The sequence below is a fragment of the Fundulus heteroclitus genome, unplaced genomic scaffold (assembly GCF_011125445.2).
Source record: "Fundulus heteroclitus isolate FHET01 unplaced genomic scaffold, MU-UCD_Fhet_4.1 scaffold_46, whole genome shotgun sequence".
NCBI lineage: Eukaryota > Metazoa > Chordata > Actinopteri > Cyprinodontiformes > Fundulidae > Fundulus > Fundulus heteroclitus.
Window position 1 is genome coordinate 138,641 of NW_023396879.1, and position 27,964 is coordinate 166,604.

At 48.8% G+C, this 27,964-nt stretch overlaps 2 protein-coding genes across 3 annotated transcripts in view; one reads left to right on the top strand and one right to left on the bottom strand.

Annotated features, from left to right (window-relative positions):
* Positions 1-1,317: 1,317 nt before the first annotated feature.
* niban1a (niban apoptosis regulator 1a) lies at positions 1,318-26,045 on the top strand. Of its 2 annotated transcripts, none has more exons than XM_036131841.1 (14): positions 1,318-1,430; positions 14,424-14,551; positions 15,229-15,357; positions 15,444-15,558; positions 16,995-17,165; positions 18,362-18,477; positions 20,785-20,889; positions 20,964-21,126; positions 21,207-21,394; positions 21,472-21,618; positions 21,741-21,851; positions 21,939-22,046; positions 23,410-23,521; positions 23,594-26,045. In XM_036131841.1, exons 1-14 carry the CDS (start codon positions 1,376-1,378, stop codon positions 24,706-24,708), a joined length of 2,763 nt encoding a protein of 920 aa, XP_035987734.1. In that variant the 5' UTR covers positions 1,318-1,375; the 3' UTR covers positions 24,709-26,045. The 2 variants fall into 2 exon arrangements, with proteins under 2 accessions (XP_035987734.1, XP_035987735.1); XM_036131842.1 differs by having other exon boundaries at positions 17,001-17,165.
* The window catches only part of kifap3a (kinesin-associated protein 3a), a 32,288-nt gene continuing 29,775 nt past the window's right edge, over positions 25,452-27,964 (bottom strand). The window contains exon 21 of the mRNA XM_036131758.1: positions 25,452-27,943. Coding sequence (XP_035987651.1) covers positions 27,829-27,943 — 115 coding nt within the window. The 3' untranslated portion in view covers positions 25,452-27,828. The remainder of the gene's footprint in view (positions 27,944-27,964) is intronic.

Consider the following 27,964-nt stretch of genomic DNA (forward strand, 5'->3'; position numbering starts at 1 on the left):
ATTCAGTCAGTTGAAGAGTTGCTTTTTATGACCTTATTTTAATCTACAGATAATTTGTCATTAGATGCAATTAAAAATAATAATTTACTCACACAAAGTTAAAAACATCAATAACTGTCCGGAAATAAATGTTCTGATGCTAAATTTTTATATAAAAAAAATGCTACTGCATCAAAGACGAGCCAGAAAAAATGTGTCCGTTTCATACATGAAAACTTGAAGTCCTACATTTCCCACAATGCAACCTGCCTCTCCTTAAGCCTTTCTCTGTAAGGCTTGCAGTGTTTCCATGCTGGAGTTTCTGTCTATTCATATAGTTGAAATAAATTTAAATGAGCCTGAAGTCAAGTGTAGCTTTAAATAATTCAGTTAAAGTTTCTAATGGTTCATTTACACCAGCAGCTACGCAGAAATACAACCATTAAAAAATAAAAACATGTTAAAATGATTTTAAAACCCAAGAAGTGGCATAAATTAGTGGAAAAGTTTCAAGGAAGATTTGAGTTGTACAAATATAAATCAGATTTTAAACATTTAATTTAAATGGCAGGATGTAACAGGCCGAATGGTATAAAAGCTGTTCTGTTCAATAAATATCAGTAATTACAGGTTATATAGAACTAATAAATTAGTTAAAATCAACGTTAAAATTGTTGAATCCGGATCATTTGTACACGAAAAAGAAAAAAGTTTTTAACACTAAACTTCTTCTGTTTTAGGTCATAATCAAAATTAGTTTTACTTATAAAAGAGAAGAATAGTGATTCTATGTTTCACACCAGAACAGGGTTCTGGAAACTGGACCCAAGAACGGTCCGTGTCTTCTGACGCTTTAATTTATTCTTTTATCTTTTTAAATCACGACACACACGGAAGCAGCGTCTCAGGTGTGCCTCCATTCAACTCAAATGTTGGGAAATAACCAATCAGGAGCTTACACGACGATGACATCATCACATGGACTTCTTTTATGCAAACATCTGAATTTTAAGGAAATAAAAGTTCAAGTAGTTTCTGAATATTCCTGAATTATATTTTAGGTTTCTGGTCCTTAGAGTGTTTGTCGATTAAAAAAAGGGACCAGCGTGACGGAAAACGGACGGTTGGATAAAAGAACCTGAGTGACGTCACTCTTTGATAATAATACCTGCCTTCAGGTCGGCAGTGAGTTTCAGGCACCTGTGGGGATTAAAAACGAAACTGGTTTTCCGCCTGGGCGTCCCTGGGTGATCCTCCAGGAGGATGGAGACCAGGAGGAGGAGGAGGAGGGCGGGTCTTCTTCCTCCTCCTCCTCCTCCTCCTCCTCCTCCTCCAGAGCCGAGCAGCCAGTCCGCACCTGAAGTCTACCTGTGGATCCGCAGCCGTCAGCAGCACCATGGGGGTCTCCGCGTCCAGTCTCCTGGATGAAGCCACGTCCGCCTACATTAAAGGTAAGAACCGCTGCGGTCCCGGTTCGGACGGTGTCACCGGGCTCAGGGAAACCTGGACCGGCTCCGTCTTCAGAACAAAGTTCCCGTCGGTTCGCGTCAGGTTTCGCCTCTAAACTCTGAGTCCTCCCGGATTCCGGGGTCCAGCGGGACCGAACCGGTCCCCCGGAGATCTGGACCGGTACCGGGCGGCTCTGGAACCGGTCCGGCCGGTTGCTTCGTGTTTTTTTTTTTTTTTTCGTTTATTTCCGCGGAGGAACTTCCTGAGCCCGCGGGCGTCTGCTGGGACCATCAGTGGAACCGGAGAGTCCCGGTGGTTCTGGGTGTGTCTGCAGAGAACAAGAGGCTTTCATCTGGACCGGACAGAACAACAGCACCTGTTGTTGGACCGTTCTGCCGGTTCTGCTGCACAGACATGTGACCCGGTTCACACAGAACCAGCTGCCTTTACTTTCATAGTCATTTAGTCTTTTTTACTTATTTAGAGAGAGGAAAGCTCATTATTCTGAGATCTGTCCAGACAGTGGAGAGGAAAGGTTCTGGATCTCCTCCTGAGAGTTCTGGGTCTGTCCCGGGTTCTCCTTCCAGTGCCTGGAACCGGGCCAGAAGGAACCTGATCATGCTGATGATGCTGAGGGCCAACTCCTGGCTCCTGTCAGATAACCGGGTCGCCTTATCACCGGGGGCCAAACACGGTGAAAGTTCCCTGCTGTAGTCTGAAACCGGATCATTTCAGCCTAAAATGTTCCCAGTAGACCGTGTGACTGCGGTTCTGGTGCTCTGGGTTCTGTTCTGTAGTCTGTGTTGGAAACCAGCAACAAGAAATAACCAGAAGCGACAGAAAAAAGGTTCTAGCTGAGGATGGACCTGCGGGAGGTTCTGGTGTCAGGCTTCGGTGACCCGGTTCTGTAAAACATGTTTTCTGTTGGCGCTGACGTGAACGCTTCACAACATGTCCGTGTTTGTGTTGGAGGAGAGGTTCTGGTGTGTTCTGGTCGGAGCGGTCCCACCGGGTTCTGTAAGAACCGCCCAGGGCCTCCGTCCCCACAGTCCTGGACCCGTCGGCGCTTCCCGGTCGGGCTGGTCGGTTTTTCCTTCCCCGCCTGGTTTCAGCGACGTGTCCAGAACTGTGACGGCATGGGTCCGGTTCTTTTGGGCCAAAACATGCAGCTGCAGGGCGGGGCCGGGTCAGCTGGTTCTGGCAGCTGACACCGGTCCAGTTCTTCTGCACTTTCTGTCTGAAACCCTGAAACGCTGCGGGTCCTGGTCGGGTTCTGGTCATGTTCTGGTCGGGTTCTGGTTGGGTTCTGGTCGGGTTCTGGTCGTGTGCCAGAGGTCCGGGCTGGCGGGAGAGGACGGCCGTGTTGACGTGTTTTGGGTCTAAACGGTGCCGTTCGTCACACAAACATGACGTCAGTGGGTTCTGACGGCCTCAGCAGCGTAGTGGCTGATCCGGATCAGGGTTCTGTCCCGCCTGGACTGAGCCGGGTTTGGACCAGAACCGGGTCCGTGTTTTACTAAATCTGAGCAGAACAGTTCAGCTTCCTGCAGCATGTTGGTAGAAAGGCTGGCTGCTCTTCATCTGGACCCAAAGTTCTGCAGGTTCTGTTCTAGTCAGCGGCTCCAAAGTTCTACAAGTTACACCCTTTAGTTGAGATGAATGTGGGGCAGCATCCAGAACCTGAACCTTCCTGCCGGGCTTTAACCAGAACCCCTGCAGGAATCCTTCTGGACTCGTTGTCCGCCTTGGTTCCCCACGTTCTCCGTCCTCGTTGTTCTCCGGTTCTGGTTGGACCGGGCAGTGAAACGGCACATTTTACCAGAACCTTTCCTTTAGCAGCTTCACTGCTGATGGAACCACCCTCGCCGGGCCGGTCCGTTAGTCGGAGGGAAAGAGGAAACATTTCCCAGATTTTCAACCCAATCCTCATTTTCCTTCTAAACAAAAGTCTTTAAAATATGTCAGCATATTTAAATAGTTTGACGAGGCTCTGAAAAATCTGTTGAATCAAACAGAAGCTGTGGGTCCAAACCAGCCGTTCTAGAGGTTCTGATGTTCTGGTTCTGTAGAAGTATCAGTCAGGAGAAGAGGACCAAGCAATGCTCCGTGGAGCAGCAAAGCTCAGTCAGACGTTACAGAAACATTTTCAGGATAAGCGATGGAACCGTGGATCAGAACGTTCTCAGGGCGTCTGGCAGCGACGCCGCGGCTCCTTCTGCTCGGTGATGGTTGCCTCCCAGCCTGGATGAAGTCTCCTAAAAACTCTGTGGAGGAAGGTTGGTCTGATGCAACCGAGCAGAAAGCTTTGGACCTGGTCCCACAGAACCGGCTCCAGAAGGATTTACAGGCCTGCAGCGGAGCACGGCAGCGGCAGCATCATGCTGTGGGGAAACAACTTCTTCAAAGTTCTGGCTGAGAGAAGAACATCAGCAGAACATCTCTCCCAGCCATAACGCTTCCTCCTGACTGCAGCTGCTGTTCTTCAGACGTTTCTGAACATTTCTCCTGCACCAAACCCAGCAGCTCTTCACAGAAGAAGAGACCTCTGAGGACCCCCCCCCCCCCCCCCCCCTAGAAGTGACCGTCGGTCTTCTCTGTCTCTTCTCCCTGAGCTTCCTGCTGAGGTCCTCCAGCCTGCAGGTCCTTCTGGTGACCAAGCTTCTGGTCAGAGTGGCTCATGTTAACTGATCAAACATCAGTTTTTATTCATGAATGCACATGGCGCCTTTCTGTTGTCAGCGTGTATTTATGGACCAAACCAGGCGGTGAGGTCCGTAATGAGAAGCTTTATCGCAGTGAAGCTCGTCGTCAGCCCGTCTGCAGCAGCTGGCCTCATCCTGGCCTTCCAGCTCTTTGTTTTCGCTCCGGCCTCCAGCTGCCATGACACAACGCCTCAGAAATCCAGGCGGGTGGAGAGGAGCTGTGGGAAATCAAGGCTTTCACAAAGAAAGGAAGCTGCAGCTCTGAGGTTCTGCTGGGAGCCCATCAGAACCGAGCTGAGCGCTGGTTCTGGTCTGCGGGCCGTGTTCTCGGCGTGTCGCTGCGGCAGCAACGCCGCCGGCATCAGGAATGTTGACGGACCTTTAAAAGCCCACGTCAGACCGGCTCTGCTGCTCAGCGACGCCCGGCCAGAAATCCCAGAGATTCACAGAGATTCACTCAGATCGGTGTTTCGGTTGAGAGTTGAATTCCCTCCAGACGATAAAGAAGCTGTTTTTAGCTCATTTTTAGATGGAAATAAAAAAAACAATTAATTTCCTACAGAAAGCTCTTCAGTTTTTCAGGATTTAATGAGTAACAAAGGAGGAAAAAAGAGGATGGATGAATGAAAAGATGGATGGAGCTTTTAGATCATGGAATAAGAGCAGAGATGATCATATTTTAATTTTATTTTCCCTTTTCCTCCAGTCCTGATAAAGACTGTAACTTATAATCTGCTCTGCTCAGAACTGGTTGGTTGGTTGGGTATGAAGAAAGGGATGAATGGACAGATGGAGGGAAGGATGGATGAATGGAGACACTGATGGAGGAAGAACTTCTCCCGTTCGGGTCACTTAGCCATCTTTCCGGCCGCCCTTTTTGTTCGACTTTCTGGACGGTTTCGGTCGTCTGGCTGATTTCACAACCTGCCAGGGACCCGGAGGGCGAGCCGTGAAATCTGCAGAGGAATCCCAGGAATGCTTCACACCTCCAGCTTCAGGTTCTACTGGGTCACATGTCGCTCTCACCTGTCCTTCAGCAGGTAACACTGCAAAAATAGAACTCAAAATAAGAAATTATTTCTTGAAATGAGGGAATTTGTCCGTAATTTGAGCAGGTATATAGGATTATCTGCCAATGGAATAAGATTTTTACACTTAAAATAGTAACAACTTATCTCCATCATCTTATTTCAAGTACAGTATGTCTAATTATCTTATTTTAGGGGTAAAAATACTCATTCCATTGGCAGATAATCTTATTTACCTGCTCAAATCAAGGACAAATACATTCATTTCAAGAAAATGTGACTTATTTCTAGTTCTCTTTTTGCAGGTAACAGGATCACCGTCTTATCTGGGCCGGGTTCTGTCCCCGGTTCTCCGTCTCAGCGACCCGCTCGGCCTCTCAGGTATTTCCGGTCCGGTGACCCAGAAACTCTGAACGGGTCTTCTTCTTGTTTCGTCTGACTGGGGAAGTTTTCTGCCGCTGATCTGGGAACGTGACGGACGGTTCTGTGGAGAAACCGGTTCCCACAGTGGAAACTTTTCCACCTGGTCTGTTTACATGTTGGCGTGTGTGAAAACATGCGTGGACATGTTCTGGCTCGTCATCTGGGCCGCAGGAACTTCCTGCAGCGTCACAGTGACTTTCTTTCCTTCTCATGAATAGAAGCTTTCACATCTCCTGAGTTTTAATTATAAGAAGAGAAAATCAGAACTTTGTCACGCCACCAGAGTCAAAGCGGCACCAGAACCTACCAGAACCATCACCCTTTGATCAGCTGACACCTCATAATGTCAAAAATCAGCCAGAGGGTGTCTGGTCTCTGCAGGATCGTCCCTTTGAGCATGCTCTGGGCTCCATGTGGAGCGTTAACGGTTCTGATTGGTTCTGATTGGTTCTGTTGGGTTTTGGTCATGCGAGGAGCTTCAGTAAACGATTAATTTCATAAAAAATGTTGAGTGTGTGCCATGGGGCCCAAACTCTGTGATCATGGAGGAGGAGGAGCAGTGGTAGCAGCGCCGTGTCGCTGCATCCTGACTTTGAGGGTCCAGCCTGGTTCTTACGGGTTCTAGCGGGTTCTCCGTGAACAGTTTGACTCGTCTGTTTAGTGAGGTTCTGTCTTGGTCCCGTCTCGGTTCCGCTCCAATCAGCTATTCCATGGAAAGCTTTGCTTCATCACAGATGATGTTCACTGCTCACAGACTCTCCACAGAACCCCAGTCCAGAGGTTCTGTGATATTTGGGTCCGTGTCTGAGATCCGTTGCCCTTTACGCTGCATAAAGCGGTTCTACTGCATAAAGCAGCGGTTCTACTGCATAAAGCAGCGGTTCTACTGCATAAAGCAACGGTTCTACTGCATAAAGCAGGTTCTACTGCATAAAGCAACGGTTCTACTGCATAAAGCAACGGGTTCTACTGCATAAAGCAGCGGTTCTACTGCATAAAGCAACGGTTCTACTGCATAAAGCAACGGTTCTACTGCATAAAGCAACGGTTCTACTGCATAAAGCGGTTCTACTGCATAAAGCGGTTCTACTGCATAAAGCAACGGTTCTACTGCATAAAGCAGCGTTTTATGTGTTTGTCTGTTTATAAAAACACGTTTTTAGACGTGGAAACCGGGGAGAATGGGTGAATCTGACTTTCTGGATTTCATTTAAACTCCAGTTTATTATCAGGTTCTTGTCTTTCCTCTTTCCTGGTACTGACCGCTATCCGTCCGGCCCGCCGTGCCTCTGACTGGACGAGCTGAATCCGGGTCGGGTTCTGAGCTTAAAGGCAGAACTTTGCACCTTTCGTCGTCGTTCATGTCGGGGGGGAAGAGCAGGTCCTCTCAGTGAAACTCACATTCCTTCAGTTCAGGATGGGCTCGGGTCCAACGGGCTCCAGAACGCTGCTCCCTGTGTGACGCAGTCTGGACCAGGGAACCGCCCGGCTGAACCCAGAGCAGTCAGATCCAGAATGACCGGCGGCTACAGAACCACCGTCACTGAGAGGTTTAACCCGGTACCGGTGTAGACCCGACCCTGTGCAGAACCACGATCCATTCTGACGGGTCCATCCAGGGAGCGGTTCTGTGTGAGCGGCTGCAGACGTCTGTCCTCGGGTCACTTTGTTCTGCAGGTCGCTGCTTGTATCATAAATCCTGAGTGGTTCTGGGGTCAGAGGCCCAGATCCAGCCGGTCTGAGCCCGGTTCCCAGCAGAACCTCTGGGTGACAGGAGCCATAAATCCATGACGGCTCGTCCTTTATTAGCAGCTTCCTACCCGAGTCAGAGATCTGAGCATCAGAACCTTTAAAGGTTTTCAGACCAAATGTTGAAGTTTCTGTAAAGCTGAAGGTCTCCTGGTGGAAGATCGCAGGAAGTTTAGAGGATTAATGAGGACAGCAGTAAAATCCATTAAACAACGAGGTCTGATGCTGCGACTGCCTGCAGATAATTATCCAACCTCACTGTCGGCCATTTTCAGACCAAACGGCTCCTGCTTTGGGTCGGAGAGGACCGGCGAGATTCTTTCTGCTCGTCAAACATGTGAATAATGAGAGAAAGACGGTGAATGTGCTGTTAAGTCCTGTTAAAATCACTTTAGTTTAGGATCGCCTTCCACTTTTAAACTGTTTTACTGAAACATCATTAGTTCAGCTTTATAGTCCAACTGTTTTTAATGTTTGCTTTTAGTTTCTATTTTTCATGTTTTATTTTGTTTCTACATTTTATTCCTACTTGCTTTTATTCTGTTTTTTCCCCTATATTTTAATCATGTAAAGCACTTTGCATTGTCTCTGTACTGAAATGTGCTACAGAAATAAATTTGCCTTGCCTTAAGACGGGTTCCCCTCAACAACCTCCTGACAGAACCGGTAGAACCGGGTCAGGTTTGCTCACACCTTTTCAGCTCTGGCCCTGGTTTTCCTTGGAGCTGAGATCAGGACATGTCCGCTCTACAAAGGTGGACTTTGTTGTCCTGAAGACACGTTGTGGCGAATCCTGAGGGACGTCGTCCATGTGGAGGACAGGCCGGTTCTGTCATCGGACCAGAGGACAGGCCGGTTCTGTCATCGGACCAGAGGACAGGCTGGTTCTGTCATCGGACCAGAGGACATGTCTCCACCTATCAGGGTCATCAGTGAACTCTACTCTGGCTTCTTCCTCGCTGAGCGGCCTTCCAGCCCAGGTCGGTCCAGGACCCGTTTCGCTGTGGATGATGAAGTTCAGGCCAGCTTCGTCTCACCGTCTTCTGGGGTTGATTCTCACGTTTTGGACCAGAACCGGTTCGTCTCTGGGACACAGAACCCGTCTCCTCCCTGAACGCTGTGATTGATGCTTATTTAAAGCGACGGAGGCCTCTGGGTGAACCGGACCCAGCAGACCGTTGGAGCTCATGATGCCGTGAAAGGAAGCGTTGCTGCTGTTGCCTTTAAGTTACATCAACCTTTGTGCTTCTGTTAAACTCAAATGATGTGAATTAATTCAGAAGCTCACAAATCTGTGACTTCATCATCGGGTTGTTTCTCTCAGAATCGACCCGATCCGGTTGGATTTAGCGTCAGACTGTGAGGAAGCTGTATGTAAATGTGGGATTTCAGCTGCGGGTGGAAGTCAGAAATGTTTCGGGTCCCCAGAACCTCGGGGGCCCGGGGCCCACCGACCTCCGCTGTTCTGACTGTGGGATGCTTCCAGCTGTAGGTCCGCCCGGACCAGAACTCCTCCTGATCGGATCATTTCTGCTGCAGAGCCGTTAGGGTCAACGAGGCTAAATCTGACGCTGAGATCACACGAATATCACCCAGAATGAAAGAAGCTCGAATAATTTCATATTTTGGGGACATTTTTCCTGTTTGCCGTGTTTTTCCAGGCGCTGGGCGTCCGGCCCGGCCCGGCCCATTTTCCTCCATAAAGCAGCGCTGGCGCTTCACTTTCTGTGCTCTCTGCGCCGTCTGCTGCTGATTTGGACCTAATTGGCGTTTGTGTGGTTTCCAGCCAGAGGAGGAGGAGGAGGGGGGGGGGGGGGCGGATCATCGCTGAGTTAATGTGAGAGCAGCAGAAAATAAGCTGTTATAGTTTTAATGAGTCTTTTTATCGCTCTGTTTTCAAATGGCATCATCTTTCCGCTCGGATGCTTTGGCTGTGATTCATATTAAAATAAAAACAGACGAGGAAAAGGAATAACAATCAAATCTGCAGAAAAACATGAAACCAAAGTTTCCAAAACGTCTGAAAAGGTTTTATGTCTGAGCTTCAGACTTCCTCTGGAAGTGCATCTCCACGTTTTTCAGTTTTGTTTTTTTATATCAAACCTGAAGGAGAGCAGAATAAGCAAATTACTGCTGCAGATGTTTTGCATGAACCACGTCGTCTTTATTCAAATCTCCTGTGAGGACTGAGCTCAGCCTGGCCAGCCCTAAACAGATGAGATCATTGCAACCGTGTGTGTCTATGTGTGCGTGTGTGTGTGTGTGTGTGTGTGTGTGTGTGTGTGTGTGTGTGTGTGTGTGTGTGTGCGTGTGTGTGTGTGTGCGTGTGTGTGTGTGTGTGTGTGTGTGTGTGTGTGTGTGTGTGTGTAAACCAGCTGACGGATGAAACGTTTTCCTTCAACTCGTCTCAGCAGCTGCAGAACTCATCATGAAACCTGCAGCAGCGTTTCTGTTTGCATGTTGTGCAGAAGTAGGTCAGCAGGCTGGTTCAGTTCAATAAAATTAAATTTAAGTTTATTTATATAGCACCAAATCCTGTTACACGTCATCCCAGAGTGAGATACCATCAGATCCTCCAGGTTAGTCAGAAAGTTCGCTCCCACTTCATGCAGCTCAGCTCCAACGTTCAGCTTTAACCTGGTTCTCTATGCATGAAGCCTCTTGCATGTTCTCCTTTGTTCTGCATGCATGACAGGTTCTGCATGCATGACAGGTTCTGCATGCAGGACCAGTTCCAGCCACGGTGCGAGTCCAGTGGCTGGCAGAGAGCAGAAGCTGCCAGTAAAACACCAGCCTTCTACAAAACAGAGATTTTAAACAAAAAAGTTGGTTCTAATTTCTTTTTTAGGGTTCTACAACCTTTAATTTGTTCTTTAAGTATTTTCTGGAAATCTCAGCGTCCTGCTGCTGCTGCTGCTGCTGTTTGGGTCAGAGGACGTTTCCTACCTGTAGTTGAAGTCTCCCTGGTCCGGAGATGGCAATCAGCGTCCCAAGAGTGGGAGCAGGATTTCCACTCGGCCTCTGCAGGGACTCAGGAGGAACCTTCCGGATCCGGAGCGCTCGGCACTGCAGGAAGAGAACAGGGAGGCCTGCAGAGATGCAAAGTGCAGCTGCTGTTTGGGAAGAAGGCCGTTTGCTCCAGAAACGTTGGTTCCAGCAGACAGACGGGTTCTTCTGGACCAGCGGCACCAGCCCTGAACCTGAGAGCTAAGGGTTACCTGTACCTGGGGTCAGAGTTCACCTTAACTTTACGTAAAATAAACACTTTTTTCATGCTTTGTTATTGTTGTCTTTAAATCTATATAAATGTAGGTGTGAATAAACAGGAAGAGTAACAGGTTTTAGATGCAGCACACGTTTAGAACAGGCCCCACATGGGGCCCTCAGGGGCCACTTGGTGCCCGCGGGCCACATGTTGGTGACCACTGCTCAGTGTTGCAGTTAAACTGGAGACAGTTGCATTGTTTCAAACAATCGGATCTTCACAGCTGATTGCATTTTATTTTTAAATAACACTCTCTGCTAAAGTTCTAAATCTGCGCAGGATGAGGCGCTCCACCCGTATCCAGCCGTCTAGCTGCTCCACGTTTGGCTCCACCGAGGCGTCACTTTGAGCGTTTCTACACAAACAGCAGAGGCGACCCATGAATCTTCACTTTTCACCGCCTTTCAGGATAATTCCTGCAAACATAAAAAGGAACCACAGCCGTCTGTGTTGTGCTGAGGTCAGCGGAGCGTGGTGCACCCAGCTGGAGTCGGTTCTAACGGGAACCTGAGGACCGTTTCCCACGGGGAACATGACGGCATCAGAACGCCGCCGCCGTCTCTGGCTGTGCACCAGAGGAGATGATGGAGCGTAACATCTGCAGACTCAGGCATGTTCAGCCGTGAAGCTGAGGACGTGTTTCTGGAAACGATCCGTTACATTTGGTGGGAATTGAGCTTGAAACAGTTTAGGCCCACAGCTCCAGACGGAGGTGATGTTTTCAGGCCTGCTGGCGATGGAAGAAAAGGGAAAAGGTTGTTTCTGCTCCTACAGAAGAAGAACCTGCAGAGCTTGACCTGCTGCAGTCTGACAGAGAGAAATCTGAACTGGTGAAGGATCGCTGCCAGCGGGTACAGATGGATCTGAATGTTTGAGATTCCTCGGCCCGTCATGAGTCGCCCAGGTGACCCGATTACGTCACGTTTACCTGCTGGAGCGCAGCAGGGCGCCTTTCTGGTGCTGCTGCAGTTCAGGTGGAGAGAAAACAGCTTCTGATGTTAAACGCAGCTGGAGCAGAGGACCCAGTTGGTTTTTAAATGTGTTATTATTATTATTATTATTATTATTATTATTATTATTATTATTATTAGGGTAGTGGTAGAGCGGGGCGTTCCCACAGTGGCAGTCCACCGCTTGCTCGGTATTAATAAAATTAATTAATGGATTTCCAAATTGAAATGAATAATTGATTTTAGACCTAATTCTCCTATCTGGGTCAGGAAAAGTCTTCTGCTGTTCCCAAACAACGAGAAAAAAAGTGTCAATAAAAAGTTCAATAGAATAAAATAATTTTCATTCCTTTGCATTCTATCATGTAGGTTAATATGAGTCATTACATCCTCCCAGCCAATCACAACGCAGACCCAGCTGTAGTCCAGAGAGCACGAGTTCTTTTTTTTCTTAAAAACTTGCAGTTTTGCTAAAACGTTGGTAGAATAAAGGGTTGAGTAGCTAATAAATCAAATGGTCCATTTTGGCAGCAGAAAGTGCTGCAGGCCGCTATGACTGCTGACTGTCAGCCGGACCAAACCCGAGTCAGAGTCAAGTGTCGACTCCTGGGCCCCTGGAGGCCCCTGGAGGCCCCTGGAGGCCCCTGGCTGCTCCTCCCAGACGGCAGAGCTGGAGGATTCAGCTCCGTGGAGGTTTACAGGAGTGAGCCGAGGAGCTTCAGGCTCCTGAACGTCAGTTTAGAACCGTAACGATGTTCCAGCCCGGGGCCCCCCGCCCGGGGCCCCCCGCCCGGGGCCCCCCGCCTGGGGCCCCCTGCCTGGGGCCCCCTGCCTGCTCCGCTGCTGTCGTCCTTCATGTTCCTGTGAACGCTGCTGATAAGATCTCAGGCTGGTGGAAACACGTTCAGCTCAGAGTCACAGCTGGAAATGTACTGAGTGTCTGCAGGACAAAGCAGGATATTTGACCTCTGCCTGGAGCGTTCGCATCGTTTTACGATCCAAATACCAGCCGACGTTCTGCTGAGGAGGCGCCGCTACTCTTCCCCTCCCTGCTGAGACGCTTTTCACCGGATCAGAACCACTGAACAATCCCTGAACAGTCACCTCCTCCAGAGGTCCCAGGTGAGCCCGGTCCAAACTGGGTCATCAGCAGAACACCCATCCAGAACACGGCGCTAAATCTACAACGGATCGGCTGGAAGCAGAAGCCCGGTCCAAACCGTGGTCCAGTCAAAGTCCAGAACCTCAGCTAGAATTAAAAAGATGCTGAGAGACAAACGTCTGTGGACCAGAACTTCTCCAGAACACGGAGAGAAAGCGATGGAGTCGGGCAGAACCCACTGCTGCTAGAGGAGGTTCTGCTGCTGGAGGAGGTTCTGCAAGCTGCCGGGTCATGTTGGTTCTACATGTTGTTCAGATGTACAGGAAATTATGGCAGAACCCGGAAAATTCCAGAAATTGTTTCTGTCGGGTTCTGAACTTAAAAGAGTTCCAAATTTTCTTTCTAACCCAACTCAGAACCTCCTCCGGTTTCTTCTCCTTCGTCTCCAGCTGACAGGAAAGGTTCTGACACCTTTTGGGCCGAATGTTCCGATCCGGTACGGAAAACCTGAACGGACCAAGAATCCTTCCTGTGTGCTGGTTGACCTTCATCTGAACAGACACGCCCTCCTTTAACACTTTATTTAAATGTTTTATATGTTTTATAAATGTTTTAATGCTGAATAAATTAAAGTCAGACGTTTTTAGCCTCATTCTGGAGCTCAGCTTTACAAAAATTCATTTAAAAGCAGCAGAAGAAACAAACTTTGAGTGAATTTTATTTTTTAAACTGGCTTCTAGTCAAAATAAATGTGATTCCAGTTATTTATCTGTTGAATAAATGAGGTCATTAATCCAGTCTGAACTGAAGCAGATCTATCAGGCCTGAATCAGGTCCCGGGTTCAAATCCCAGCCTGCGTGGAGTCGCGTGTTCTCCCTGTTCATGCGTGGGTTCTCTCTGGGTTCTCCAGCTTCCTCCCACAGCCCAGAATCACGGCTGTCGGCTTAACTGGTTCCTCTAAGTTCCTCTAAGTTCCTCTAGGTTCCTCTAGGCAAGGCAACTTTATTTATATAGCACAATTCAGTACAAAGACAACGCAAAGTGCCTTACATGACTTAAATATAGCAAAATAAAACAGAATAAAAGCAAGTAGGAATAAAATGTAGATAAGAAATAGAACATAAAAAAACACTAGTGGTGATTCAGTTAACTAGAACAGTTAAAATCCTGAACAAATGTGTTTTTAATCTTGATTTAAAGGAACTCAGGCTTTCAGCACTTTTACAATTTTCTGGAAGTTTGTTCCAGATAATTGGAGCATAGGAACTAAATGCTGCTTCTCCATGTCTGGTTCTGGTTCTGGTTCTGGTTCTGCAGAGCAGGCTGGAGCCAGAAGACCTGAGTGGTCTGGAGGGTTGATGCCCTGATAACAAGTCTGTGATGGATTTAGGAGCTAATTCAGGGATTTATAGACTAACAGAAGGATTTTAAAGTCTGTTCTCTGAGATAAGGTGTGTGGATGATCGATGGGCGCGTGCGTCTCTGTGACGCGGCGCCGACCCGGCCAGGACGGGCCGGTTCGACCCGGCATCGCTCTGCTCGGCACGCTGAAGCAGACTCGGTTCTGATCTGGGTTTTCATTCCTCTCGCTGTCCTCCTGCTTCGTGTTTCTGACTCTGCAGAGTAATCTGACCTCCCGGCGTCCGGGGGAAACCGCAGCGCTCAGCATCAGGACCTCTTCCTCGCCGCTAACGGCTGCGAGGAAGAGGAAGATCTGCTTTTAGAGCCTAATGGCTGCTGGTTCTCACGCCTCTCCTCTCTGTGTGTCGGTGCAGATCAGGCCCTAAGCGAGCTGAAGGAGTTCGCTCCGTACTACAGGAAGCAGTTCGCCGTGGCCCGCTTCGCCCAGGTGGAGGACAAGCTGGAGCAGAACAAGAAGATCACGCAGCTGCTCAGGCAGAAGGTACGTCTGGCGGGGCGTCTGCACGGAGCCGGCCGGCTCTTTAAATGTAGAGTGGGACGCTGATGGGATGCTGAGGAGAATTCCCAGATGGAAGATGGAAGCAGAGGTCGATGAGCTCTGATGAATAAGTGATGAACGTGGAGCAGAAACACGGATCTCCTCCAGGCTTAGTGTCGACATTTGTTCCTGCACAGGTTACACGCTACAGGCTAAGGGCTGGGCTTTGACTAGGCCGTTACGGCACATTAATTCCTGTATATTTCAGGGATCCAGATCAGCCGCTGTGTTCTGGGTCGTTCTGTTGGGTCTCCTGTTTGACTCTGGAGTAGCCTCTAGACGGCCAAACCATCAGCAGGAGGTGTTTGTGCTGATCTGCTGGTTTGGAGCGGAGACCCAACATCTGCCCAGCGCCTTTCTGTCCTGCAGCTCCTTCATCCAGATGCAGCTCTGCTAACTCAGTCCTGCTGCCATCTTGTTCTCAGAGACAAGAGACTTTCTCCTACAACCCTCCCAAGCAGCCAGGCTGCTTCAGGATCATGATCTTTGACATTTAACCTAACTGAGGCCTGTAGAGTCTCTGCAGGGCGATGCACTCCTGATGGAGGGAATCTTAACCCCTCCCACGCGGATGGCTCCCTCTAACCACTTCCTCTCTAAGTCTCTGTTTTCTCCATCAGGAGGCTCCTGAGGAGGCCATCGTTCTCTACGAGGAGGGCGTCCGTTACTTTGATGAAACCAGGAAGTGGAGGGAGCGGTACGTCGTGGTGAGAGCCAATTACTCCCTGGAGTGTCACGAAAGCCTGCAGGTGAGCGAGCGACCGCCCTGGTACCGTCAGAACCATCAGAAAGTTCTGCCTGCTTGGTCGTAACGCCGATGCTGTTCTGCTGTCAGTCTTACATGAAAGGAGCTCCTTCGCTTTACAAGCTGCTGCCTACAGGGGGCACCGTTCTGACCACAGAGGAGTCCTACATGGAAATGGTGAACAGATGCTATCCTGATGACGGCGGTGAGTAGAACCTCGGATCACACGCTGGTCTTTCTGCACCTTTCCTTTCTGCAGGTTAAAGCAAAGTTGGTGACCGACGTGGTTCCTGCATGCATTTAGCTCGGCTTTAACAATAAGCATCATCTCACCAGGCGTCTGCAGCCTGTGGCCCTGAAGGCCCCTTCAAAGGGACTCTTGGTTCATTCTAATCTGAGAAATGGTTTTAAATACAAAGTTAAAAAAGAGGCTTATTTGTTTTCATGCTCTTTTGTTTTATCGTGAGGCTGAAAGCTGGTCTTATTTTACATACATTTGGACAATTTCATGAAAATGTTTTGTCTTTCTGTGTCTTCTGAAACCTGAAAGTAGACATACATTTTTAGTTCTTTAAATATAAAAGGTCCCCTTCCTTTCCCTTCCCATGATGCCTTTAGGCCCGATCATTCAACATCAGCATAGAAATGATTATTTCTATGCTGATGACACTCAGTTTTACAGTCAGATGTAACCTGATGCCAACATGTCTCTTTAGATTTATTGATGGCAAGTTCAGAATTATGTATTGATGTTCTAGATGAATTCTGTTTTCTGGGTTCTAATAATGAGTCTTTAGTTTTATACAAAAACTAGAAAACATCTGGTCTTAACATGGTAATAAAAATGAATCTGAAGTCAACTTCTGTCATTTTTTTTTATTATTTGTAAGTTGTGCACATGTGTCTATCAAAAGTAATTAAATATTGAATATTGAGGCTTTTTGGTTTCCTTATCTTCTAAATGATCACCTTAGTTTTGATTTGCATTGTCGTTGCAGCAGTGACACATGATTACGTGTCAGTTTACAGGAAATTAGACAGTTTGATCTGTTTAAACCTGCCAGGATTTGACTTGCAGCAATACCCCCCCCCCCCCCCCCTCCACCTCTCTGATAAAATGCTTCAGATCGAGTTTTCTCTTTGGGGTCACTGAGGTCAGAGGTCGTCTCCTATCTGCGGAGGGGTTTGTGCAAACATCTGCAGATCTGTGCAGGAACTCTGTAGCAGGAAAGCTGAGCATATCTGCTGAAATGAAACCAAACCCTTGTCCTGTGCTGGTGTGGAAAAACCAGCTCTTCGTCTTTCTCGGTTTGCATGTTTGGGATAAACATTCGATCCAAATGCAGGTTGCAGGCTTGGTGATTGATGTATGTGTCTGCAGCTCTTCTTCTTCTTCTGTTTGGAAAACAAGGAAGCTGAGAGGATGACTGGGAGGGGATCCAGGTCAGATAGTTGAGATTCGCCGGGCGTTTCTAAATCAAACACTGAACACAGACGTTTTATAGAAAGGAGATCAGTTAGGATTCATAATCTGTGTTAGAAACGGTAAAACAATCCTCTGCCTATCGACAGGAAACAGGAAGTGGCGTGAAGCGTGAGCAGCGGGTTTGATGGAGAAGCTCACCTGGACTCTTTCTTCAGTTGCAGGTGTGAAGGAGGAGTTTGCGCCTCCTCTGTCGGGAATGCCGGGGCAGTTTCCCGTCTACCTGCGTCTGCCCTACAGGAGGGATTCGTACTTCTGCTTCAGGCAGCAGGCCAAGCAGGCCGCCTTCATCTCCATCCTGTCGGACTGCATCAAGCACCAGAACCAAGGTGGGGAAGCCGGTGGAGACGTGCTGCTTTAACCGTTTGGTGACCAAACCAAGAAGGATGAACAGTTTTTAGGTTTTATGCATCTTTCCTGAATATAAATCCATGGGTTTCATTACTAAATATAAGCTCAGGGGAGCCATCAGTCGCTGAATCCATCTGAACAGAACCAGAACTCCAGAAGCTCGACTGAAACCTTTAAATATGAACTACTGTTTATTAAAAGTACAGAAAAACTGGTTATTAGGGGTAAATGGAAAATGAAAAAATTAACTGAAAGAAAAACAACAAATGGATAATTTGGCAGTTTTTAATGTGGTTTTAGAGTAAATAGAATTTTTTTGCAGCAGTTTTCAGAAACACTGATGGTTTCTAACATTGAACAAAGACTGTTTGGGTTTTCCTTTAAAGGGGAGCTGAGTTTATTCCCATTATTCTCGGTCCTGGTTGATGTTTTATGTCCTGTTACTTAGCAGCAGAAACGGTTCGGATTCAGTTGATTATTAATCGACTAAAGGCAGAAAATGTAAAACATCTAAAACCTGAATTTCTGATGATCTCTGGATCGTCTTAATGGGTTAGGGTTAGAGTTAACCCTAAAGTGACCGCTCTCTCCTCAGGAAGCTAAAACCATGTTTTGTCTTTCCTGCTGCTCCTGGTCCATCTGCTGCAGATGGACCAGGAGCTTCTGGATGTCCTCTCCTGCCGTCGTCTGTAGAGGAACGTTAAAGAAAAACGTCCTTCCAGCAGTTTGCTGTTTTATGCTGATTATTATTTAATATCTGCCTTCATCCTCCCTGGAAAGTCGCGCTGAGATCAAGAATCTCAGGAGTTACAGGAGACTTCACAACAAACAAAAAAACATTTAATCATCAGAAACAGAACAATGAAACATCCTTTCATTTAAGCATTTACATAAAAGACGAGGAATACAGATAAAAATCACTGAGCAGATTCCTCCTGAATGTCGCAGCAGCAAAGCGCCTCGGCTCCAGGTGATTTAAATCTGTGCAGCATGAAACCAGCCGGTAGCTGATTTTTTTTTTTTTTACCAATGTTTGCTGCACAGCATCGCAGCTCAAGGTGAAGTAGTCTCCCTCCAGTTGCCATGGCGACAGGCTCGCCCCAGCCGAAGCCGATGCCGACGCGGCGCGCGGACGACCCGGCGGCCTGATCCTCTCTGTCCTCTGTGTCCGCAGACTTCCTGAAGAAGAAGACGTGTGAAGTCCAGGCCTTCCTGAAGGCGGTGCAGCTCTACCGGCAGGACGGCGGCAGATACCAGGTGTGGGACATGCTGATCGGCAGCGACGTGCGGGTACGTCTCCGTCAGCGGCTCCTGCCTGGTTTCAACGCGCTCTGGTTCTCCTGCTGCCGTCTGCCAGGAACCTTCTGCTGCAGGGCGGAACAGCAGAGATGAGGGTTGAGGGCCAGGTGGCCTAAACACAGCAGAGAAAAACACCAATTATGTAGATTACACAGAGATTATGTAGATGTTTACCCAGAGATCGTCTCCTCATGTGGATGAAGCAGCAGACAGAAAGCAGATGTTCTGGTCGTGTTTAGACGGGATCACAGGATCTGGTGCTCCTCCTTAACCTTTCATCTGATGAGCCTGCAGACGCAGCTCAGGGCAAATTATAATCTGCCCTGGTTCCCTGCACCAAACACCGTTTAGTTAGTTTAGATCATTCCCCAGCTTTTTATTCACTTTAACTGAACATCATAAAGTTCTTAATGTGATGCTTAAATCAAACTATTCTTTAAATGGATATATGATCCTGACTATATGACCGTGAAGGCCTTTGATTTAAACGTAAGGACCTGCCATCGCGTTCAGGACTGTGTCCAGCTGACAGATGTTCAGGTGTCCATCTGGCCTCCAAAGTTGGTAGACACATAAAGTTGGTTTAAATTTCAGAGAAATGTTGCTTTTCCTGACGGTTAAAGTTCCGTCTTCAGCAGGAAGTTTGATCCCGGCTCTGGTTTTTGCTCGGCGGTGCTTTCCTCAGATGGTTGGAGGCTCCTCCAGCTGCGTCTCCCTCTGGATCCGGCCAGGAATCCGGTTCTGGAGCGCTCCATTGTGTCTGTTGTTGTTTGTGGCTGCAGGAAGTTTGGCTCGCAGCAGGAAGCTGTTGCAGCGTTAGCTCACGCTTCCTGCCGGCCGTGAACACGGGGGGGGAAACCCCGCCGCTGCTCATAGTTTCTACGTGAGGCAGCAGCTCAGTCAGAGCCGAGGAATGACGGCGGCGTCGGGTTTCACACCACGCCTGCAGAGTCACGCATCAGAAGCTGTGATGCTGGTTTAGCTGCAGCATTCAGCTTCTTTATGGTCTGCTTATCCTGTCAGAGGCAGCTGCAGCCCCTCCAACACAAAGACTTTAGTCTTTTATTCTGCTTCAAACAGGAAGATGCTGGATATTCCTCCGCTGACCCGGCTGTTAGGCTCAGTCCAGAACCTTTCAGCAGGATGCAGATCTGATCCACTGAGAAAACCTTTTAAAACTGGTTAGGATGGGAGTCTGGGATCACACAGCCCCGTCCAGATTTCTACCATCCACCTCAGTTTTAGAGTAACTATAGTTACGTTTGAGAGTAATTATAGTTATGTAGTTACATTTACAGTAACTAGTTACTTTTAGAGTAACTATAGTTATGTTTTAAAGTAACTGTAGTTACGTTTGAGAGAAATTATAGTTATGTAGTTACATTTACAGTAACTAGTTACTTTTAGAGTAACTATAGTTATGTTTTAAAGTAACTATAGTTATGTTTTAAAGTAACTGTAGTTACATTTTAAAGTAACTATAGTTATGTTTTAAAGTAACTGTAGTTATGTTTTAGAATAACTATAGTTACGTTTTAAAGTAACTGTAGTTACATTTTAAAGTAACTATAGTTACATTTTAAAGTAACTATAGTTGTGTTTTAATGTAACAAGGAAAATTTAAGAGTAACCATAGTTACATTTAAAGTAACTGTAGTTATGTTTTAAAGTAACTGTAGTTACATTTTAAAGTAACTGTAGTTATGTTTTAAAGTAACTGTAGTTATGTTTTAAAGTAACTGTAGTTATATTTTAAAGTAACTGTAGTTATGTTTTAAAGTAACTATAGTTACATTTAGAGTAACTATAGTTACGTTTTAAAGTAACTGTAGTTACATTTTAAAGTAACTGTAGTTACATTTTAAAGTAACTATAGTTATGTTTTAATGTAACTAGGAAAATTTAAGAGTAACCATAGTTACATTTAAAGTAACTGTAGTTACATTTTAAAGTAACTATAGTTATGTTTTAAGGTAACTGTTGGTAAATTTAAGAGTAACTATAGTTACTTTTAGAGTAACTAACCTATGTAGCTTCTGAAGCTCTTTGAACCGGCGATCCTGGAATCTGCTGCCGTTTATAAACGGTTCTGAAGGACTTTTAGCGCCGTGTGTAAATCTACGACTCTCCTTAGAACTTCAGAGTTCCTTAAAGTTTCTCAACTTTCCCCGTCGAGTCCTGTTTACTAAGTGTTGGCTAGCGATGACCCGACTTGGGTGGACCCAGTTTGGTTCGGTGATCCTCAGATGTTGAAGGTCTACCTGAGACCTTGAGTCTTGGACTGTTGTCTGCTCTCAGGTGTTGGCCAACCTGGTGATGGAGAAGCTGCTCCCGTGGCTGGGCAAAGAGCTGCTGCCTCGCCTCAAAGCCAAGAAGACGGAGAGGAAGAGACTTTGGTTCTCTGTGAGTTCTGTCAGAACCTGGAATCCTGGAGAACTCTGGAGGACAGTCGGGCCTTTAACTTTGTGTCTTCTCAGGCGATGGAGGAAGCGTACTTCCTGGTCCAGGAGCATCTGCTGGCCGGACTGTCGGCCCTGAAGGAGGAGTGCAGGACGTCGGCCCAGGAGCAGGACTTCCTGATGAACTCTGACATGGACCAGATCCTCAACACCAGGCAGCAGCTGGAGGAGAAGGTCCGAGGTAACCGAGCTGTCTGGAAGCAGCACGAACCCCCCGAGTCCAGCTGCAGGTTCTCTTCTGATGCGTCCTCGTTCTTCCAGCCAAAGTCTCAGAACCCGCCGAGCGGCTGTGCTCCGAGTCCGTCCAGCCCTACCTGGGCTCCGTCCTGGAGGAGCTGATGGAACCCGTCAGCTGCGGCTTCCTGGAAGGACGACAGCTGATCGAAACCAAGATGGACGAGGTGTGTCGGGACGTCCAGCAGGGGGCGGACAACGAGAAGCTGAAAAAGGTGGGTTCTCAGCGCCGTACCGGACTCCAGGTGGTACCTTCAACACGTAGAACCTAACCGCGTCTTCTGCCCCTCAGGCTCTGGGTGAGATGGCGAGACCGAACCTGCTGAGCTGCTACGAGAAGATCGGCTCCCTGCAGGACAAGCTGAAGGACCTGCAGGAGCGGTTCGACTTCTCCACCATCACCGCCGTGACGCACGGCGCTCAGATCGACCTGCAGCAGGTACTGAGCTCCATCTGAGTAAAGCAGGAGTAGAGCGGGACATCGTGACGTTTCATTAAAGTTTGCTGTAGATGATCAGATCCAGTAGATCTGCTCTGATCCTCATGGTCTGCCTTGTCCAGCTGGTTGAGAACGCAGCGTACACCTTCGAGCTGATGGTGAAGAAAGCTGTGGAGGAGAACGCTGAAACTGCCGCCGGCGTCATCGACAAAGCCAAACACAGAGTCCTGAAGGTCGGTTTCTGTGGAGAGGACCCGGGTTCTCTGCTGGGGGGGGGGGGGGCGCATATAAAGCTGACCTCTGACCTCGTCTCCCTGCAGCAATACGACTATGACAGCAGCACGGTGAGGAAGAGGATCTTCCAGGACGCCCTGGTCTCCATCACGCTGCCCTTCATCAAGAAGAACCTGGCGGACTCCTGCAAAGCCGTAAGACTGCAGCCGCTGCTGTTCAGCTCTGCTCTGATTGGTGGACGGGTCCGTCTGCAGGGTTCTGCCTCTGAGCATCACTGGGATCCCATGTAGAACCGTCATGGCCGCCTAGACAGAACCGGCCTCCGCCTTCAGGGTTTGAAGTCTTCAGCTGATCCAAAACGCTGCAGCAAGAGTTCTGATAAAAAAATTTAAATGAGAGAAAATTTCTCCAATTTTAGCTTCCCTTCATTGGCTTCCTGTTAAATCAAGAATAGAATTTAAAATTCTCCTTCTAACGTATAAAGCCCTTAATAATCAAGCTCCATCATACATCAGAGCTCTGATTACCCCGTATGTTCCTAACAGAGCACTTCGCTCTCAGACTGCAGGTCTGCTGGTGGTTCCTAGAGTCTCTAAAAGTAGAATGGGAGGCAGATCCTTTAGCTATCAGGCTCCTCTCCTGTGGAACTAACTCCCAGTTTTGGTCCGTGAGGCAGACACCCCGTCTACTTTTAAGACTAATCTTAAAACTTTCCTTTGTGACAAAGCTTATAGTCAGAGTGGCTCATACCCTGAGCTACCTCTATAGTCATGCTGCTATAGGCTTAGGCTGCTGGAGGACATCAGGGTCTATTTCTCTCTCTCTGCTGAGTTCTCCTACTGCTCTCCAATCTGTATTGTTTGTTGTTATTTCAGCTTTTAGCTTTTTCTTCTCTGTAATTGTCCCTTCATAGAAGGTACACCTGGTCTGGCGTTCTATTAGCTGTGACATCATCAGGGGAGGCAGATCATCCACTATTACCATCTAACATAGAAAGTACTCCTGGGTCAATGTGAGCTTCTGAGCTTTCTGTGTCTCTGCTCTGTCTTCTCTAACATAGAAAGTACTCCTGGGTCAATGTGAGCTTCTGGGCTTTCTGTGTCTCTGCTCTGTCTTCTCTAACATAGAAAGTACTCCTGGGTCAATGTGAGCTTCTGAGCTTTCTGTGTCTCTGCTCTGTCGTCTCTAAGCCCCAGTGGGTGGAGGCAGATGAGCGTTCACACTGAGCCTGGTTCTGGTTCTGCTGGAGGTTCTCCTCCCTGTTAAAGGGGAGTTTTCCTCTCCACTGTCGCTTCATGCATGCTCAGTATGAGGGATTGCTGCAAAGCCATCAACAATGCAGACGACTGTCCACTGTGGCTCTACGCTCTTTCAGGAGGAGTGAATGCTGCTTGGAGAGACTTGATGCAACCTGCTGGGTTTCCTTAGAGAGGAAACTTTCTCACCAACCTGGAGGATCTGATGGAAGCTGACTTTAGAAAGAGCCTTGAGATGATGTGATTGTGAATTGCCGCAATATTAATAAAATTTCATTAAATTGTTTCTGTTGCCTCCCAGGAGCTTCAGGGTCTGGAACAGACCATCTACGCCGACTACTCCAACTTCATCCACATTGAGAACGTCTATGAAAACATCTTGCTGCAGATCCTGGACCAGGAGGCCTCCAGAGGTAGGAAAGGTGACGGCAGCGCCTCACAGGTGTCCTCCCTCCACACGCTGACTCTCCTGTTCTCTCCTGCAGTGGTGAAGGAAGCCGCCAGCCTGAAGAAACACAACCTGTTCACCGGGAACAGCCGCGGCAGCCTCTCCTCCGTCTCCACGCCCAGCACCCCCACCCTGGCCCCGGCCTCCTCCGTCAGAGCCGCCTCACAGAGCCCTCCGTCTCCTCTGGCCACCAACGGCCTGCCCCTCAGTGGCAGGAAGGAGAAGGAGGCGCCGCAGGAGAGCCAGACCTTGATGGACGCCGGCGGTCCGGAGGCAGAGCTGCCGGCTGCTGAAGCGGAAGACGCCGTCCGAACGCTGAAGGCAGAAGGACTGGAGACCGCCGTGCCGCCAGAGTCAGGAGACGCCGCAGAGATCCAGGAGAATCGTACTTCGGTCCAAACAGAACCAGAAACAGCAGCTGAGCCAGAAACCCAGAGAGCAGATCATCAAGACGAGGTGGATACCGCTTCTTCTGGACCTTCTGCTGCTGCAGGAGGTCTGGCTCCAGAAGCAGCCAACCAAGCCGAGAAGCTTTCAGCAGAGGAACCAGGACCCCAACCTGCAGCCGGCAGCGAGGAAACGGTGCAAAGCCTGAAGGCAGGAGGCAAGCCAGAGGCGCCCTCTGGTGGCGGAGAGGCAGAAGACGTCGGCCTGGAGCTCAAGGTGGAGACGGAGTCCCTCACCGCCTCAGACCCCAACTCCCTGGACGTGTCTGTGGGAAGTGAGTCTCCACGCTCTGAGCTGGAGTCCACAGCAGGAATCTCAGAAACCTCAGAGCTCCTGCAGGACGTGCAGACCTCTGTGAGCCTGGGGGAAAGACCTGAGGAGCGACCCTCAGCTGAGGAGCGACCCTCAGCTGAGGAGCCCTCCTCTGAGGCTCAGACGCAAGCTGTGAGAGAAGATGGAGGCGTGGAAGCTGGAGGCGTGGAAGATGGAGGCGTGGAAGACGGAGGCGTGGAAGATGGAGGCGTGGAGGCCGGCGCCGGGGCGACTGTGGAGACGGCAGCAGAACCAGCGGCTGCTGCGACCGGTCCGCCTGCTGGGGACGGTCCTGCGGTCCAGCTGCCGGACTGTGTGAAGGAGATCCGTAACCTGGTGGAGGAGGTGATCGAGGTGGAGCAGCCGGTGCATCATTACCCCAAAGAGGAATGAACTGGACCTGCGGGAGGGACTGATGGTGGGGGGAGCAGAACCATTTTAAACTCATGCATGGAAATGTAGAAAAATATTTATACCAATCATTTAATTCTGCGATTTTAGCTGAAGTGTTTTAGGAAACTGGACAAAGAGACTTTATGACGGCCGCAGGCTGAAGTTCTGGTTTCAGGACGCTCATCTGTCACTGATGCTGGCCCAGCCGGATCAGAGCGGCGTTGGTCAGATCGTTCGGGTCAGAACGTTCTGGACCACCTGACCAATGAGCGTCTCCTGAACCATCAACCATCATCTCAGCGCTCTAAAGACAGACGTCAGTCTGCTGCGTGCCCTCGCTGTGCCTCGCTGTGCCTAGCAGTCCTCAGACGTCACCGAGCGGCCCTGACTCCGGAGGCTGTTGCCATGGAGACGGGAGCAGAGTCCCCGGGTTGTAATCCGGATCCTCCCCACGGAGCGCCTCCCAGAGGCAGCAGGACTGAGCTGTGAAGAAGCTCCCAGAGAACAAACCTGAAGCTGTTTCTGCTGTCTGGCCTCTTTGTTTCCTTCCAGTAAATCAAACGCAACACAACGATGCTTCAAGTCTTTATTTCTGCACAGAAATCTGAGAATCATTAAAGCTGCGGCGGCGGCGGCCATGTTTGCTCAGATTGCAGCAGAGCTGCAGGCACATCCAGAACAAGAACATTCATTAGAAAGCTGCTCGTTATATTATATTCATATTCAACACAGAAACATTAAAGCGTGAAAAGAGGCGACGGCGCCGTAGAAACGATGCAGTTTAGCTCCAACCAGCAGCAAAATGGGCCTTTTCACCGCTTTCCTCATACAGGAACGGTTCTGTACCAGCAGGTCCACCTGTTCCTGCGCATCCACCCGTCTGACGGATCTGCAACGTTTAAATCTGAAGCTCTGAATTAATCAGGAAAGTTCTAGAAGCTGTTTGCACCAAACGGCTCCATAAGGAGCATGAAAGCGTGATTCTGCGGCTGAACTCTCGCTCCATCGTCTCAGACGCTCAGTGGCGGCTGGACGGGATGAGCAGCTCTGGTTCTGGTCGGGTCAGATGTGGACCTGGACCTCAGCACCCAGCCGGCCTCCCGGCTCTTATCGTTACTAACGAGCAAATCTTTAACGGTCAGACGTGTTTATTCCAGAGAAGTTGGTGTGTTTGTGGCGCTAAAGGGGACGTGGTGGTGAATTATGATTCTGTTGTATTTATCCTGTGGAATAAAACCAAAATCAGCCTAAATCTGTCGGGGAAAGATGTAAAAAAGCTGCAGAAGTATTCACACCCTCCATCTGTGACTCCATTAAAGCTACTTTCCTTCACTTCACACCCGCCATCACAACTTCCTGTCTCTGCCTAATTTACTCTATTTTAGGAAGCTTAACAGAAATGATTTAACCCTAACCTCACTCACTCCGTACCTCTGAGCCTAAAAATGGCTCCGCTGCAGTCGGACCGGCGCTGGAACCAGCCTGCCGGTCGTCAGAAGGTAAGAGATGGAATCAGAAAAGGTCTGAAATGGTTCGCATTAGCAGGCATAGGGAGCCAGACGAGGAGAAAGCTGCACCTCCTGACCAGAGAGGAGGCGGGACGTGAACCGGGTCAGGGAGGCTGGAGGAGCTGCGGACACCAGAACCGCTCCGGTTCTCCATGTCAGCGCCACGCATCACTAAGCGAGGCACGGCGGCGGCTGCTTAGTGATGTGGGCTCACACTGCTGCAGGTTTCATGAGTTTCCAACACCAGCCAGTTCTGACCCAAAGTCATCGGCTAAAATAATAACCGGACCAGTAGAAAAAGGTTCAGAACTTTCTGTGGAACATTTGTCCTCACAGTCTGAGACGTGCAGATCTGGGTCCGGCCGAGCGAACGCTGAAATGAAACCAAACTTCAGTAAAGTTTGGGATTCACTCCCAGACGTCTGGTGCTCAGAAGAACCGTGCAGAACCACATTAGAGGCAAACACAGGAACCGGGTTCTCAACAGGTGTCAGAACTCATTGGACCAGACGTACTTCAGGTTCTGATTCTGCTGACGATGCACCTCAGTGAACGTTAAATGTAAAGGTTCCCCCGGTTCTGCTGCGGAACTCCAGCACTAATCAGGACTAAAAAAAGGAGTTTTCATTTAAAACGGCTCCAGCTCCTCGTTTGGACCTCGTTATCTGACCTAACGACACCGAGTTATCCACGACGAACGCCAAGCCTGGTGTCAACATGGGAAAGACAGTAGAACCTCCAAGCAGCTGTTAGTTAAGATGGCTGCTAAGCTAAGCTACATGCCGACACGTTCCCACATTCAGAGTCTGAAGATGAAAAGGTTTAAAGCTGAATTTCTCTGCTGAGATCAATAAAGTCTACCTTAAAGCTGGAACCGTGGAGGATCCGTCATGAAAACGGAATTTTAACACGGGGTTCTTTAAATGTACTTAACACAAAGTTTATATAGCTTTTATTTTGAGGAGAACCCTGGTGCTGCTGAACAGAACAGAAATGGGCCCAAACAGGAGCAGAGGTTCTGCAGAGGTTCTGCAATTCAGGAGAGAAAAGTTTACCGAGCCTCGTCTCGGAAGAACTTTTCAAATATTTCAGTGCTTTCAAGGTTAAAAGGGCGCTAATGCAGCTAACGGTGCTAATGAGGCTAAAGGGGCTAACTAGGCTAAAGGAGCTAATGATGCTAATGAGGCTAACTAGGCTAAAGGCGCTAACGAGGCTAAAGGAGCTAATGATGCTAATGAGGCTAACTAGGCTAAAGGCGCTAACGAGGCTAAAGGAGCTAACGAGGCTAAGGAGCTAACAGAGCTAACGAGGCTAATGAGGCTAAAGGTGCTAACACGGCTAATGGCGCTAACGAGGATAAAGGCGCTAACGAGGCTAAGGAGCTAACAGAGCTAACGAGGCTAATGAGGCTAAAGGTGCTAACAAGGCTAATGGCGCTAACGAGGATAAAGGCGCTAACGAGGCTAATGAGGCTAAAGGCGCTAACGAGGCTAATGCCGTCATTTGATGCAGAGAAACGATAGAGAAACCCAGAAAGTCATCAGAACAATATTCCTGCAGGTCCACGTCGGGATGGAGGCGCAGAGTCCGAGACCAGGAGGAGTTTCCGGGTTTACCGGAAGGCGGGGGTGAAGCTGTGGAAGAATCGCTTAGCGGGTCGGAAGGTCCGGGCGCTGACGGGCCGATCTGCCAGAACCGGAGCAGAGGGGTTGAACTGGTCCCAGGAGCTGAATGAGAACAGGGAGAGA

Excerpts from the sequence above, each read along its gene's own strand:
- niban1a (XM_036131841.1), top strand. The coding sequence starts at position 1,376 with ATGGGGGTCTCCGCGTCCAGTCTCCTGGATGAAGCCACGTCCGCCTAC. Across the intron at positions 21,852-21,938 it reads CCAAACACAGAGTCCTGAAG|CAATACGACTATGACAGCAG; the intron begins GTCGGTTTCTGT and ends GTCTCCCTGCAG. Across the intron at positions 23,522-23,593 it reads GGACCAGGAGGCCTCCAGAG|TGGTGAAGGAAGCCGCCAGC; the intron begins GTAGGAAAGGTG and ends TCTCTCCTGCAG.